The sequence below is a fragment of the Zonotrichia leucophrys genome, chromosome Z (genome assembly GCF_028769735.1).
Source record: "Zonotrichia leucophrys gambelii isolate GWCS_2022_RI chromosome Z, RI_Zleu_2.0, whole genome shotgun sequence".
Classification (NCBI taxonomy): domain Eukaryota; kingdom Metazoa; phylum Chordata; class Aves; order Passeriformes; family Passerellidae; genus Zonotrichia; species Zonotrichia leucophrys.
The window spans coordinates 665,707-680,590 of NC_088200.1; the positions used below are offsets into that span (position 1 = coordinate 665,707).

At 56.0% G+C, this 14,884-nt stretch overlaps 1 protein-coding gene across 3 annotated transcripts in view; it reads right to left on the bottom strand.

Annotated features, from left to right (window-relative positions):
- The window catches only part of MAPK4 (mitogen-activated protein kinase 4), a 67,718-nt gene that overhangs the window by 33,480 nt on the left and 19,354 nt on the right, over positions 1–14,884 (bottom strand). For 2 of the 3 annotated variants that reach the window (XM_064736016.1, XM_064736015.1), the window contains exon 2: positions 1,516–2,235. In XM_064736016.1, the coding sequence (XP_064592086.1) occupies positions 1,516–2,061 (546 nt within the window). In that variant the 5' untranslated portion in view covers positions 2,062–2,235. Of the gene's footprint in view, positions 1–1,515; positions 2,236–2,324; positions 2,377–14,884 lie in introns of those variants that run through there. The other variant, XM_064736017.1, reaches the window with a different exon arrangement.

Below are 14,884 nucleotides of genomic sequence, written 5' to 3' on the forward strand. Positions count from 1 at the left end.
CCCTGATCCCGCAGTCCCTGACAGCACGATGTCCCTTAAATCAGAGACTTTCTGTGTTCATGTAGCCTGCCTCGTTTGCAGGGGTGTTCTCTGGGAGTTACCTGATTTTAAACAAACAAATCACACGTTTGAAGAGCCGGGAGCCTCTTCCTGAGCTGGGCCATAAATAATGAGTGAGGAAGGGAGCACAGAAAGGGCAGGCAGAGTGACAGGGACTCTGTGCTTGCTTCCTGCAGCCTCATTCCTTCTCCCCAGGCTCTGTTTCTCCCCACAGCCCAGACTGATATCCAGAATAAATCAGCTCAGGATCACAAGATTGTCTTTTTGCCATCCTCTGCTGCCTCCCCTTCCACGCCTCCCTTCCCAGAGCGAGGGGCAGGAGCCCACTGGGAAATGCAAAGTGCATTTAAACCTGTTAAATCTGCTGTACAACAACAGATCCATGGGGCCCACGGACACATCCAGCTCTAGAAAACAGATTCTGTCTCACCACACCACACCACACAGCGGCTTTAGCCAGAATCCAGCTGCAGACCTCACCGTGGCCTTGTGCTCTCCCAGGCTGATGGAGCCTCCTCCACATTCCTGCACCGCTCAGGAGGTCCAGCCTGGAGGGCAACCTGCACTTCACATCTGCAGGTCTGTTCAGGATCCACTGGCACCAGGGCTGTGTGTCACAGAGCCCTGTCACCCCTTATCCCTCCCTCTCACGCTGTCAGCACTGCCCCGGCCGCTCATGTTATTGTTCCTCCCTGATACACTGAGTGCCAAAAGCAGAGAACTCCGTGTGTCATTTGGATCCAGACCTCAGATAAAGGGTTTGGCTGTGCCTCAAAGACCCACTCCTCTCCCTCTATGTTAAATGAATGTAATCCAAACGAAATTGGGTTTTTGAGAAGCTGGTTGGCAGCGAAGCAAGGACAGAGCCCAGCAGAGTGGGAGTGGACATTCCAGGGCCCCTCTCCACGTGCTCCCAGCACCTTGTGCTTTTTAGCAGCAGCAGAGCAAGAAACACAGAGCTTAGTCACTTGGTAAAGCAAGCAAACACACGCCTCCCCACAGTCCACTGCTGAGACAGAGCACAATACCTGAGCGTGTGTTTGATACACACAGTATGAAGCAATGCGAGGCAGCTGAGGGCACTCAATCCCTTCCTGTGTCCTTTTTGCAGAGCCCCAGGGACTATGGCAGAGCTCAGTGCATGGGCTGTGTCCAGAAAACACAGAATGCCAGGCTGGACAGGGCTCTGAGCAACTCCTTCCAGTGGAAGGTGTCCCTGCTCATTGCTGGGGGTTGGACTGGATGAGTTTTAAGAGTCCCTTCCCACCCAAACTGTGACTCCCTGGACACGCGTCATGGCTTGAGGCAGAGTGGCCACCAGCAGTGATCACCCAGCAGGCCTCACAGCTGCCCAAAGAGGCTCCAGGACCAGTTCCCCTGGAGGATCCATCACAGCCCAGCCACATCACCCCACAAGTGCTGCCCTCCTGTACCGGCCAGCCCTGCGCTGCCCACCTTGTGCGAGTAGTGCTGATCCACGATCCTGGCCAGGCCGAAGTCGCCGATCTTCAGCACCAGGTCCTCGGTGCTGATGAAGATGTTGGCCGGCTTGAGGTCGCGGTGCAGCACGTTGGCCGAGTGGATGTACTTGAGCCCGCGCAGCAGCTGGTACATGAAGAGCTTGGCGTGCTCCTCGGCCAGCTTGCCCTGCTCCAGCAGCCGCGCCAGGTCCGTCTCCATGTACTCCTGCACGATGTACACCACGTTGAACTTGAAGAAGTCGCCGCGCAGGCGGGCGCCCTTGGGGCCCAGCACCTCGTAGACCTTGACGATGTTGTCGTGCTCGAGGCGGCGGATGATCTTGATCTCGCGGAAGGCGTGCTTCACGCTGCGCGCGTCGCCCAGCGTCAGCTTCTTGACGGCCACCTTGCGGCAGCTGCGGCTGTCCAGCGCCGACAGCACCAGCCCGTTGGCCCCGAAGCCCAGCGGGCGGAAGTTGACGAAGCGGCAGCCCAGGTCGTAGCCGTACATGCTGGCCAGGCAGTCGCACTTCTCGGCCATCGCGCTCCTCCCGCTCCTCTGCTCCTGTCACTGGAAAAGCCGGGAATGCCCCAGGGGCTCCGGGTTGGAAACACGGCTGTGGGAGACCAGGCGCCTCATGGTTACCCACTGGAGACTGGGGATGGGGCTCGCTCTGAGCCCGGTGCTTCAGCACGACACAGGGTGGAAATAAACCTGAGAACAGAGAGAGAGAGAGAGAATAAAATGTTTTAAACGGGTTGAGAAATCAATGGATTTTCCAAGGGGGTGAGAAATCAACGGACTTTCCAAGAGGGCTTGCTCTGAGCTTCAAAATGACACAACGAGGAAATAAACCTGAGGGCACAAACAGACGGAGAAATGAAATGTTTTAAACGGGGTGAGAAGTCAATGGACTTTCCAAGGGGGTCAGAAATCAACAGACTTCCCAAGGGGGCTCCCGCTGAGCCCAGCGCTTCAGCACAACACAGGGTGGAAATAAACCTGAAGATGCACAGAGAGAGAGATAAAATGTTTTTAACTGGGTGAGAAATCAACAGAATTTCCAAAGGGGCTCGCTCTGAGACTGGTGCTTCAACACAACACAGAGTGGAGATAAACCTGAGGACACACACAGATGGAGAAATAAAATTGTGGATTCCATGGGACAGAGGGAGAAAAACGGCAAGTGTTTCTCACAGTGGCTTGTGAGAAAGATGTGATAACCTGTTGACTATAAACAATTTGCAGGTGGTGTTTTTCTACTTTATTTTTCTGTTCCTCTCAAGGACAGTGTGCGAGAAAGATGTTTCTGTTAGTTAGCCAAAAGAATAGAATCTATTGTACCACTCTATAAAAACCACATGGTTCTTTTGATTAAAAACTTCTTTGCCTTTGCTACAATCCTGCCTCTCGCCTGTTCCTGCCCCGACCCCAGCACACAGGTGACATAAAATGTTTTAAACTGGGTGAGAAATCAACAGACTTTCTAAGAGGGCTCGCTCTGAGTCTGGTCCTTCAGCACAACACAGGGAGGAAGTGAATCTGAGGACACACACAGAGAGAAATAAAATGTTTTAAATGGGGTGAGAAATCCATGGACTTTCCAAGCAGTGTAGAAAAGCGCAGCCCAGAGATGTGTATCAAAGCAGAAGGGCTTTTTTGCTTGAGATTAAATAATTATCACTGCTACATTTTTCAGCCCCTGCCTCGCTTCCCTTCCGCGGCACCCCGAGACAATGCTGAAGGGTAGGGCTGGTGGCACTGCCCCGTGTCCCCTGTCCCCTGCTGTCCCAGCACCAGGACAGGCTGGGGCAGAGCCTGAGCACCCCATGGCCCTGTGAGGTGAGGTGAGGTGAGGTGAGGTGAGGTGAGGTGAGGTGAGGTGAGGTGAGGAGAGGAGAGGAGAGGAGAGGAGAGGAGAGGAGAGGAGAGGAGAGGAGAGGAGAGGAGAGGAGAGGAGAGGAGAGGAGAGGAGAGGAGGGAGAGGAGAGGAGAGGAGAGGAGAGGAGAGGAGAGGAGAGGAGAGGAGAGGAGAGGAGAGGAGAGGAGAGGAGAGGAGAGGAGAGGAGAGGAGAGGAGAGGAGAGGAGAGGAGAGGAGAGGAGAGGAGAGGAGAGGAGAGGAGAGGAGAGGAAGAGAGGAGAGGAGAGGAGAGGAGAGGAGAGGAGAGGAGAGGAGAGGAGAGGAGAGGAGAGGAGAGGAGAGGAGAGGAGAGGAGAGGAGAGGAGACGAGAGGAGAGGAGAGGAGAGGAGAGAATCCATTTGATGCCGGTGCTGCCCGTGCCTTGCCCACATAACAGCTCGCTGAAGGCTGACCATGAACGAAACCGTGACCTTTGAGAGGATCATCAGTTATCCCCTCCCAAGGCATGCAGCACCACCAGCATTTTTCAGCTGCTTAATTTTCCCTTTCCCATTTGTAAGATGCAGAGAGCTGCAACTCTTCCTTTCCCCTTTGCTGCCCTTACTTTTTTCTTTTAAAAGATTTTCTTGAAAACATTACAGAGCAATTTGCAGTGGCTGCATGCACAATGTGTCATGTCAGCGACTGCCCAGGTAAAGCACACAGCAAAACCAGCACAGAAACGAGGGTGCAAACACTCCCTGCAGCTGAGAGAGCCACGGAGCTTTCCAGGGTATAGCAACCAGAGTTACACCCTTTCGAGGGTATAGCAACCTGAGTTATACCCTTTCCAGCAGGTAACAACCAGATCTGCTCAGGCAAACAAGGAGATTTTTTGCAGAAAGCCTTCAGAAGTGTCCGCGAGGATGTGGCACCCCCTGAACTCAGGTCCCACAGCAAATGGTGGCAGCAGCCCTGGGGATGCCATCCTGGGCTCTCTGAAATTACAGCTGAACAGGTAGATATACACATATTTACATATGAAGGACATAAAGTTTGTTTTCTCCCCCACTAAGGCATTAAGAACCTGTAACTGGTGCGTGTGGACCCAAGAGCAGCTGGGTGAGCAGTGGCAGCAGGGTGAGCCATCTCTGGAGCCCAGGCCCAGATCCCAGAGCTCTCTGGAGCCCAGGCCCAGATCCCAGAGCTCCCTGGAGCCCAGGCCCAGATCCCAGAGCTCTCTGGAGCCCAGGCCCAGATCCCAGATCCCAGAGCTCTCTGGAGCCCAGGCCCAGATCCCAGAGCTCTCTGGAGCCCAGGCCCAGATCCCAGAGCTCTCTGGAGCCCAGATCCCAGAGCTCCCTGGAGCCCAGGCCCAGATCCCAGAGCTCCCTGGAGCCCAGGCCCAGATCCCAGAGCTCTCTGGAGCCCAGGCCCAGATCCCAGAGCTCTCTGGAGCCCAGATCCCAGAGCTCTCTGGAGCCCAGTCCCAGATCCCAGATCCCAGAGCTCTCTGGAGCCCAGGCCCAGATCCCAGAGCTCCCTGGAGCCCAGGCCCAGATCCCAGAGCTCTCTGGAGCCCAGATCCCAGAGCTCTCTGGAGCCCAGGCCCAGATCCCAGATCCCAGAGCTCTCTGGAGCCCAGGCCCAGATCCCAGAGCTCTCTGGAGCCCAGATCCCAGAGCTCTCTGGAGCCCGGGCCCAGATCCCAGATCCCAGATCCCAGAGCTCTCTGGAGCCCAGGCCCAGATCCCAGAGCTCTCTGGAGCCCAGATCCCAGAGCTCTCTGGAGCCCAGTCCCAGATCCCAGATCCCAGATCCCAGATCCCAGAGCTCTCTGGAGCCCAGGCCCAGATCCCAGGTCCCAGATCCCAGAGCTCCCTGGAGCCCAGGCCCAGATCCCAGCTCCCAAATCTCTCTGCCCTTGGGCTGTACCCACAGCTCCCTAAGCAGCCCCAGAGGAGTCTCTCAGAGCTGCAGAGGCTCAGGAAGGAGCCGCTGGCAGCTCGGAGGGGCAGAGCCTCGCCTCTGTGGGCAAACACCAGCACTGCTGGGCCCAGGGTGTGCCCCAACCAGAGGTGCCCAGTGCTGGGCATCTCCCTGACAGTGTCCTTGTCTGGCGGCAGGTGGCCATGCAGAGGTGGCCAAGGCCAAGGGACCATTTCTCACAGCTGCTCCAGCTGGGGAATGACAGCTCAGGGCCCTCAAAGCACTTTAGTTTCCCACTGTGGTTTTCACCTCATTTGGGAGCAGAACTGAACAAAGTGTCTGAAGCAGGAGGGAACAGCCGGGCTGATCCTCCCAGGTGATCAGCACAGGGTTCTCAGTGCACTCAGTCTCCCTGAGGCTGTTGGTGAGTCTAGAGGAACAAGGACACCTCTCCTGCCCGAGCCTGGCCCCCATCCTGCTCCCAACACCCCTGACCCCTTGATGCACCCCATTTTCACCCTTGTGCCACCCCCTGAGGGTCCTTTCAGGCCAGGGGGACCTGTGGGACCACCCGGCTGCACAGGGGCCGACCTTGCACAGGGAGGCCCCAGGTTACCCGCTGGGCCCAGCACTGCACAGAGGAGGAACACTGAAATTAAATTAAAATAAAATAAAATAAAATAAAATAAAATAAAATAAAATAAAATAAAATAAAATAAAATAAAATAAAATAAAATAAAATAAAAACAATTAAAATGAAAAATAGCTTAAAATAATAATTTAAATGAAATAAATTTTAAAAATGTATAAAGTAAATTAAAATAAAAAAAAAATTAAACAAAAAACCCATAATAATTACAATTAAATTATAAAATAAAACAAAACAAAATAAAATAAAATAAATAAAGTAATAATTAAAACAAAACAAATTAAAATAAGATAATAATGAAAATGAAATAATAAATCAAAATAAAATAAAGTAAAATGCAATAAAGTAAAAATTAAAACAAAACCAAAACCAAAATAGAAATAAAAAAATAATCATTAAAATGAAATAATAGTATAAAATAGTAATTAAATTAAAATAAAATAAAATAAATAAAGTAATAATTAAAACAAAACAAATTAAAATAAGATAATAATGAAAATGAAATAGTAAAATAAAAAATTAAAACAAAATAAATAAAAATAAAATAATAATTAAAATTAAACAATAGTACAAAATAATAATTAAAATTAAATAAAGTAAAATAAAACAACTGTGGATCTGCTCCCGTTGTGTTCTTCATGCCAGAACGATGTCTCTGATAGACCCCTGATCACCAGAGCTGCTCCATTGACCTGGCAGAGGGTTCACAGCCTGGTCCTATGCCCTGTGCTCCCAAGGCAGTGCTGCTGGGACCCTCATGCTCCCTGGCAGAAGTCAACAGGAACAACAAAATAGCAGGGAAAAGACAGAATAAAGAAATAGCAGGGAAAAGATTGAAGGCTGAGCAATCACCCTGTGCTGAGGGTGGATGAGAACGGCGGCGCTGAGGGGATAAGGGGAGGGAGCCAGCTCGCAGCTGAAGCGAAGGCACACCAGAGGGAGGATGTGGGCAGGGCAGGGATACCCTCCCAGAGCATCTGCCAGCAGCTACCGAGCTGCTTGGCAAGCGCTGCCTGCTCCTCCAGTCGGGAAACAGAAATAATTACAGCCTCTGTGCAACCCAGCAATTATCCAATGCTGGCTTTGGCACGCAAGGACCCAGTAGGGAGAGCTGCTGGCGCTGTCAGGGAGCGGGGCAGGCACCAGAGGGGCAAACCAGGGGGCAGAACCGGGTGGGGAGACAGGGAGGAAGGGAACAGGGATGCGGATAAATCCTGGGGCTCTGCAAGGAAGGAGCGGGAAGGTGCCCCAACTGCAAGGCCACAGAAAGGGAGAAGGTGCCACCATGGAAAGGGAGAGGGTGCTGCTGAAGCCACCACCAGAGCTGCTCTGGGGGCTCTGAGGACCACGGCAAGGCTCAAGGGCAACCTGGGATCCGCTGAGCAACCAGGGGCTGCAGCAGCACTGGGGCTTTTCCTCTGTGGGCAACCACCTGCACTGCAGACCCGCGTCTCTGCAGAGCGCTCTGGGAGAGAGCCTGATGACAAAAAACCAAATAAAAGTAACCAAAACCAAATAAAAGTAACCAAAATCGCCTGCTGGCAAGGGGAACTGTGTGAAATAGGGCTGGTGTTGTGGTGGCTGTGAGACCCATCCTGGCACCTCATGGTGGCCCCAGCATCCAGCCCACAGCCCCAGCCCCAGCATCAAAACTCAGCCCAGCCCCAAAACCCAGCCCAGCCCCAAAACCCAGCCCCAGCCCCAAAAGCCTGCTCAGCTTTCTGCTACTCCAGGCTCATGGTGGTGGGACTGGAGGGTCCCGGGGACCCTTCCCACCAAACCCTCCTGCTCAGCTCTCTGCCACTCAGTCTCATGGGAAGTGGGGCTGGGTGGTCCCGGGGACCCATCCCAGCCAACCCTGCTGTGGTTCTGCCAGCAGAACCCCGGGGTGCTGAGCCCCGGTGGGGCTGGGCAGGACCCAGGGTGAGCTCCCACGCTGAGCTCCTTGGCTCGCTGCAGACGCAGTGGAAAGAAACCAAGTTCTGCCTCGTCAGCCTAATTATTAATAATTAGTAGAGCTCTTGAAGCGCTGGAAGCAAAAACGCAACATATGAGGGGGAAAAAAGAGAAGAAAGAGCTCTGTTTTTCCTCACAAGAAGAGCGACGGCCTTTGTGGTGCTCCGGGCTGTGCCTCATCCCCAAGCTAAGCCAGGATCCCACGAGATCCCATGGGATGGGAGAGAGGCAGGAAAAGGGAAGGGATCCTGCCCCTGTGCCCCTGGGCTCAGGTGAGAGCCCACCTGCAGAGCTGCCCCAGCCCTGGCTCCAGCAGCACAAGGAGCTGGAGCTGCTGCAGCCAGTGCAGAGGAGGCCACGGAGCTGCTGCCAGGGCTGGAGCCCCTCTGCTCTGGAGCCAGCCTGGCACAGCTGGGGCTGCTCAGCTGCACCAGAGAAGCTCCAGGGACACCTGAGAGCCCCTGCCAGGGCCTGCAGGGGCTCCAGGAGAGCTGCACAGCCCCTGGGGACAAGGCAGGCAGGGACAGCAGCCAGGCAATGGCTCCCAGGGCCAGAGGGCAGGGACAGATTTTGGCCCATTGGGAATGAGGAATTGCTGGCTGGGAGGGTGGGCAGGCCCTGGCCCAGGGTGCCCAGAGCAGCTGTGGCTGCCCCTGGATCCCTGGCAGTGCCCAAGGCCAGGCTGGATGGGGCTGGGAGCAGCCTGGGACAGTGGCAGCTGTCCCTGCCCATGGCAGGGGTGGGATAAGATGACCCTAAAGTCCCTTCCCACCCAATCCTGGGACTCAGTGACCTCTGCCAGCATCAGTTCTTATCTCTGCCTCCTCCCACCCGAGACAGCAGCAAACCCCTCAGACCAGGCTGAGCAGTGCCCGGGGAAGGCCAGAGGTGGCTTCCCTGCCTTCCCCATTCTCCTGAGCACACCTGGCTCCTGAGTGTCCCCAGCAGCCCCGGGGAAATGCCACCAGCAGCCCCATCTCTGCTGTGCTGGCCCCGGCTGCTCTAATGAACAAGTGTTAATTTCCTAATGAGCGCTGCTGCCGCTCCCAGCAGTGCCCAGTGTGGCACAGGGAGGGTGCTCAGCTGCTGTGGGGCTGCAGAGCAGAGCCCAGGAGCTGTCAGGCTGCTCAGCCCAGCTCTGGTGTCCACCCAGGGAGCCAAATCCAGTGGGAGCCTCCGGGGAGCTGCAGCAGGGCAGGGCCAGCAGCTCCTGCAGCACGGCGGGCAGGGAGACAGCACTGACAGGGTGTGGGAGCACCAGAGGGGTGTGCAGGGAGCAACCCAGCATGGTGACACAAACCCAGCCTGGTGACACAACCCCAGCCTGGTGACACAAACCCAGCCTGCTCACAAACCCACCCTGCTGACACCCAGCCTGCTCTCTGTGCCCCACAGAGGGACAGCAGAATACAGGGACAGCAGCTCCTGCAGCACGGCGGGCAGGGAGACAGCACTGACAGGGTGTGGGAGCACCAGAGGGGTGTGCAGGGAGCAAACCCAGCCTGGTGACACAACCCCAGCCTGGTGACACCAACCCAGCCTGGTGACACAAACCCACCCTGCTGACACCCAGCCTGCTCTCCGTGCCCCACAGAGGGACAGCAGAACACAGGGACAGCAGCTCCAGGGAACAAACCTGACCTGCTGACACCCAGCCTGCTCCACAGAGGGACATCAGGGATCAAATCTGATCTGTTCACAGCAACCCAGCCTGCTCTCTGTGCTCCCCAGGGACAGCAGAACACAGGGACCACCAGCTCCAAGGGGACAGTAGAGAAAGCGACACCAGCTCCAGGGATCAAACTCACCCTGCTGACACAAACCCACCCTGCTCCCTGTGCTGCACAGAGGGACAGAAGAACACAGGGACAGCAGGGAACAAACCCACCCTGCTCCCTGTGCTGCACAGAGGGACAGAAGAACACAGGGACAGCAGGGAACAAACCCAGTTTGCTCGCACAAACCAACCCTGCTCTCTGTGCCACACAGGGACAGCAGAACGCAGGCACCCCAGCTCCAGGGCTCTGAGGGAGTGCTAGCTTCACTCCCAGCCCCTGTCCCAGCTGCTGTCAGTCCCAGCTGGAAGAGAGGGAGGTTCTGGGTGCCCCCAGGAGGCTCACACCAATGGTGCCGACCGTGGATCCCCTGATTAATAAATATATAAATTATTATATAAATGTCTGTGATGGCCATCACCAAACCACAGCTGAGGGAACAGAGCCCCGTGGTGCCAGCACCTGTCCTGCAGCCACCAGGCACGAGGGGACACGACAGGGACCAGGAAAGGACCAGGGGGAGAGTTAAACCACCCAATTTAAACACCAAAGCACTCTGCATTTGAGAATAATGCAGAGATGTGGAGCTGCTCCCCACAATGAGCACAGAGTGCATTTCACAGGTTCAATTCACCCCTCACTCACTTTTTCACTTTTTCAGCTCCAGCAGCTGCCACAGAGGCAGAGATTTTATGATGGGCACTCTTAGCACCATATAATACAGTGATGGGGGAAGAATTTAGAACTTTTCCTTTGTTCTTCCATCCTTCCTGTCTCTCCCCTGTGTACCAGGGCAGCGTTTGCCCTGACGGTGCTGCTGGGATTTGTGCTGGGATTTGTGCTGCCTCCATCCTCTGAGGGCCTGGGGAGCCCCCACAGGGCTTGGGGGGCTCTGGGTGCCTTTGGGGGGGGCTCTGGGTGCCCTCACAGGGCTCTGGGTGGGCCCTGGGTGTCTTTGGGGGGCTCTGGATGCCCTCACAGGGCTCTGGATGCCCTCACAGGGCTCTGGGTGCCTTTGGGGGGGGCTCTGGGTGCCCTCACAGGGCTCTGGGTGCCTTTGGGTGGGCCCTGGGTGCCTTTGGGGGGCTCTGGGGCTGTGTCAGAGCCAGCTGTGCCCTGCAAACAGCTCCCCAGGCTGCCCAGGGGGATGGTGCTCCTGCTCCCCTGAAAACACCACTTATCAAAATGCCTTTGCTGCCAGGAGCCACGCAGAAACTCATCAGCAGAACGAGCTGCCAGCCAAAAGCCAGAGGGCATCAAGCAGCACTGTCACAGGAGGACAAAATCCTCATTTTGGGGGAAAAGGGATACTCCCAAACCCAAGGGAAACAGCACAAAACGACCCCAAATCCTGGCGTGGCCAGCAGTGAACACACATGGGAAACCATGCACTGAACAAGCATCACCCAGCCCTGCAAAGCCAGCTCTGCTGCCCAAACCTGACTCAGGGAAACAGGAATTCTCCCCCTCCTGAACAGCCAGGGCAATTGTGGGCAGGCCAAAATACACTGAGAGGAAAAAAAAATAAAAGGAGAAAGGAAAATCAGAGAACGCTCGTTAGCTCAGAGAAAGAACAGAAAACAAAGGAGAACTTGCTGACACTCGCAGGGGCCTGGGGCAGTGTGGGAAAGCCATTGCTGTGTCCCGAGCAGGGGCCAGCCTGGCCACTGAGCCGTGCCGGGCCGAGCAGGGCCAGCACAGGGACAGGCCCTGTCCCCGTGGGACACAGCACTGAGGCTGCCCTGCCTGCAGACAGACACACGGACACACAGCCACACACACGGACAGACAGGGCCTGAACAAACACAGCCAGGCCTGCCCGGGGCCAGCAAGGCCGCCCCACTGCCGGCCCCACTGCCCCTGGCCATGGGGCACCCACTGTGCCACACACACAACTGCATGGCCCAGCAGCCTGCGGCCCCCATGGCTCACACACAGACCCTGGTCACACACAGACCTTGCCCCTGGTCAGCCTTAGTCCCTTGGCAGGTCCTGTCCCTCTCCCTGGTCAGCCCCAGCCCCAATCTCTCATCATGCCCAGCCCCAGTCCCTGGTCAGTCCCAGCCTGTGGTCAATCCCAGCCCCAGCTCCAGTCTCTGGTCAGCCCTGGTCCCAGTCTCTGGTCATCCCCTGTCCCTGTCTCTGGTCAGTTCCAGTCCCTGGTCATCCCCAGCCCCAGTCCTTGATCATCCCTGTCCCTAGTCAGCCCCAGTCCCTGCCCCTGGTCAGCTCCAGGCCCAGCCTCAATCCCTGAGCAGCCCCAGTTCCTGGTCAGTCCCAATCCCAGTCCCTGGTCAGCTCCAGTCTTTGCCCCTGGTCAGTCCCTGTACTTGGTCAGCTCCAGTCCCTGCCCCTGGTCAGCCCCAGTTCCTGGTCAGCGACAGTCCAGGGTCAGTCCCAGTCCCTCATCAGTCCCTGTCCCTTGTCCCTAGTCAGCCCCACTCCCTGTCCCTGGTCAATCCCCGTTCCTGTCCCTGGTCAGCTCCAGCCCCTGGTCAGCCCCAGTCCCTTGGCAGCCCCATTCTCTCTCCCTGGTCAGTCCCAGCCCCAGCCCCAGTCCCAGGTCAACCCCAGCCCCAGTCCTGGGTCAGTCCCTGTCCCTGGTCAGCCCCAATCCCTGTCCCTGGTCAGTCCTTGTCCCTGGTAATCCCCTAGCCCCAGTCCCTGGTCAGTCACACCCCCTGTCTCTGGTCAATCAGAGTCCCTGACCCCAGCCCCAGTGCCTGGTCAGTCCATGTCCCCAGTCAGCAATCGTCCCTGTCCCTGGTCAGTTCCTGTCCCCTGTCAGACCTAGTCCCTGTCCCTGGTCAGTCCCAGGCCCAGTCCCTGGTCATTCCCAGCCTCAGTCCCTGTCCCTGGTCACCCCCAATCCCTGATCATTCCCAGCCCCAGTCCCTGGTCATTCCCAATCCCTGATCATTCCCAGTCCCAGTCCCTGGTCAGCCGCAGCCCTGCCAGCTGTGGTTCCCATCCCACACATTTGCTGACTGACACCACATTGATTAAAAACCAGCAGAATTATCTCCGTTACCAAAATAAAGCAGTTCCTGGAACGGATGACTCAGAAGCCTCTCCCCTCGCCATAAATCAGAGCAGAAACATGATACCTCAACGGGGCAAATCACTTTGCCCTTTTGGCTTGGCACCTACAGCCTTTTCTTCTAGAAAAAAGGAGATTAAAATCCACTCTGAGCCAGCGCTGTGTCAGAGAGCTGAGCCTTTCCTCCCCGGGATGCCACGGCCAGGGCTGAGCCTCTGTTATCACTGGAGGGGCTGGACCAAGATAAGCAAAAGCAGGATGGATATTAAAAAAATAATTTTTTGAAAAACACACAGAAACAGCCCTAGAGGGTTTTCTTACTGTCTCTGAGAAGCCTGCGCGAGGAATTTGCCCCAGAGGAGGTATGTGCAGCATGTGCCAGCAAGGCAGAGCCATGGCAGAGCGGCTCCTCCAACCCTCCACGGGCCCCAGAGATAGGTATCTGTGCAGAGAGAGCTCTGTCCTCTCCAAACACGGCTCTGGGATTGCTCAGGAGCCCTGCACCGCCGGGCTGTGCCTCCCCTCTAATCCTGATGGCTGACAAATATCACCCAGCTCGCCTGGGGCTGCATTGTGCACTGATCTGCACACCCAGCATGGGCAAACAGCAAAGAGGGGCTTCGTGGAGAGGGGGACAACACACATTTGTCTGCTCAAACTGACTGGAAAAGGGGTTCCACCCTGCTGCTTGTTGCGGTGTGCTTGCAAGGTTTACCCCAGAACCAGGGTCCCTCCCTGATAATTCCCTCCCAGGTGTGTTATTTCTCCTTTCCCCTCCCAGCACTGACTGTCAGTCCTGGCATTCCAGGTGTGATTGGCAGATCCAAAGGATGCCCTCTACCCCCGGGGGACATTGGGCCATCCAGGTGTCCTTTGTCCCTTTGTCCCTCCCCTCTTGTCCCTGCTTGGTGGCTCCCTGCCCCTCTCTCCCGGGTTAAAGGAGCAGCAACCACGGGCCCAGGGAGTTCTGTTGGAGTTGGTGCTGCATTCAGAGGCCTGTGGGCCTGAATAAAGCTCTGCATCCAAACCCTCCATCAGAACCCACTCCTTTCCTTCACCATCGCCTTAAAGCTTCTCTGCCACAGGGAAACCTGAGGAGCAGCCTCTGTTATGGGGGGAAGCTCCATCCCAGCACCACCAGAGCTCCTGCAGGCCTGGAGCTCTCTCCACATGCCCAGCTGCAGCACCCAGCCAGCCCAAAGTGTCTGTGGGGTGAAACACCACACACCCAGCCAGCCAAAGGTGTCTCTGGGGTGAAACACCACACACCCACAGCCAAAAGTGTCTCTGGGGTGAAACACCACACACCCACAGCCCAAAGTGTCTGTGGGTGAAACACCACACACCCAGCCGGCCCAAAGTGTCTGTGGGGTGAAACACCACACACCCACAGCCAAAAGTGTCTGTGGGGTGAAACACCACACACCCAGCCGGCCCAAAGTGTCTGTGGGGTGAAACACCACACACCCACAGCCAAAAGTGTCTGTGGGGTGAAACACCACACACCCACAGCCAAAAGTGTCTCTGTGTGAAACACCACACACCCACAGCCCAAAGTGTCTCTGTGTGAAACACCACACACCCACAGCCCAAAGTGTCTGTGGGTGAAACACCACACACCCAGCCGGCCCAAAGTGTCTGTGGGGTGAAACACCACACATCCACAGCCCAAAGTGTCTGTGGGGTGAAACACCACACACCCACAGCCAAAAGTGTCTGTGGGTGAAACACCACACACCCATCCGGCCCAAAGTGTCTGGGGGGTGAAACACCACACACCCAGCCCAGAGTGTCTGTGGGTGAAACACCACACACCCAGCCAGCCCAAAGTGTCTGTGGGGTGAAACACCACACACCCACAGCCCAAAGTGTCTGTGGGGTGAAACACCACACACCCACAGCCAAAAGTGTCTGTGGGGTGAAACACCACACACTCAGCCAGCCCAAAGTGTCTGTGGGGTGAAACACCACACACCCACAGCCCAAGGTGTCTGTGGGGTGAAACACCACACACCCAGCCAGCCCAAAGTGTCTGTGGGGTGAAACACCACACACCCACAGCCCAAAGTGTCTGTGGGTGAAACACCACACACCCAGCCGGCCCAAAGTGTCTGTGGGGTGAAACACCACACACCCACAGCCCAAAGTGTCTGTGGGGTGAAACACCACACA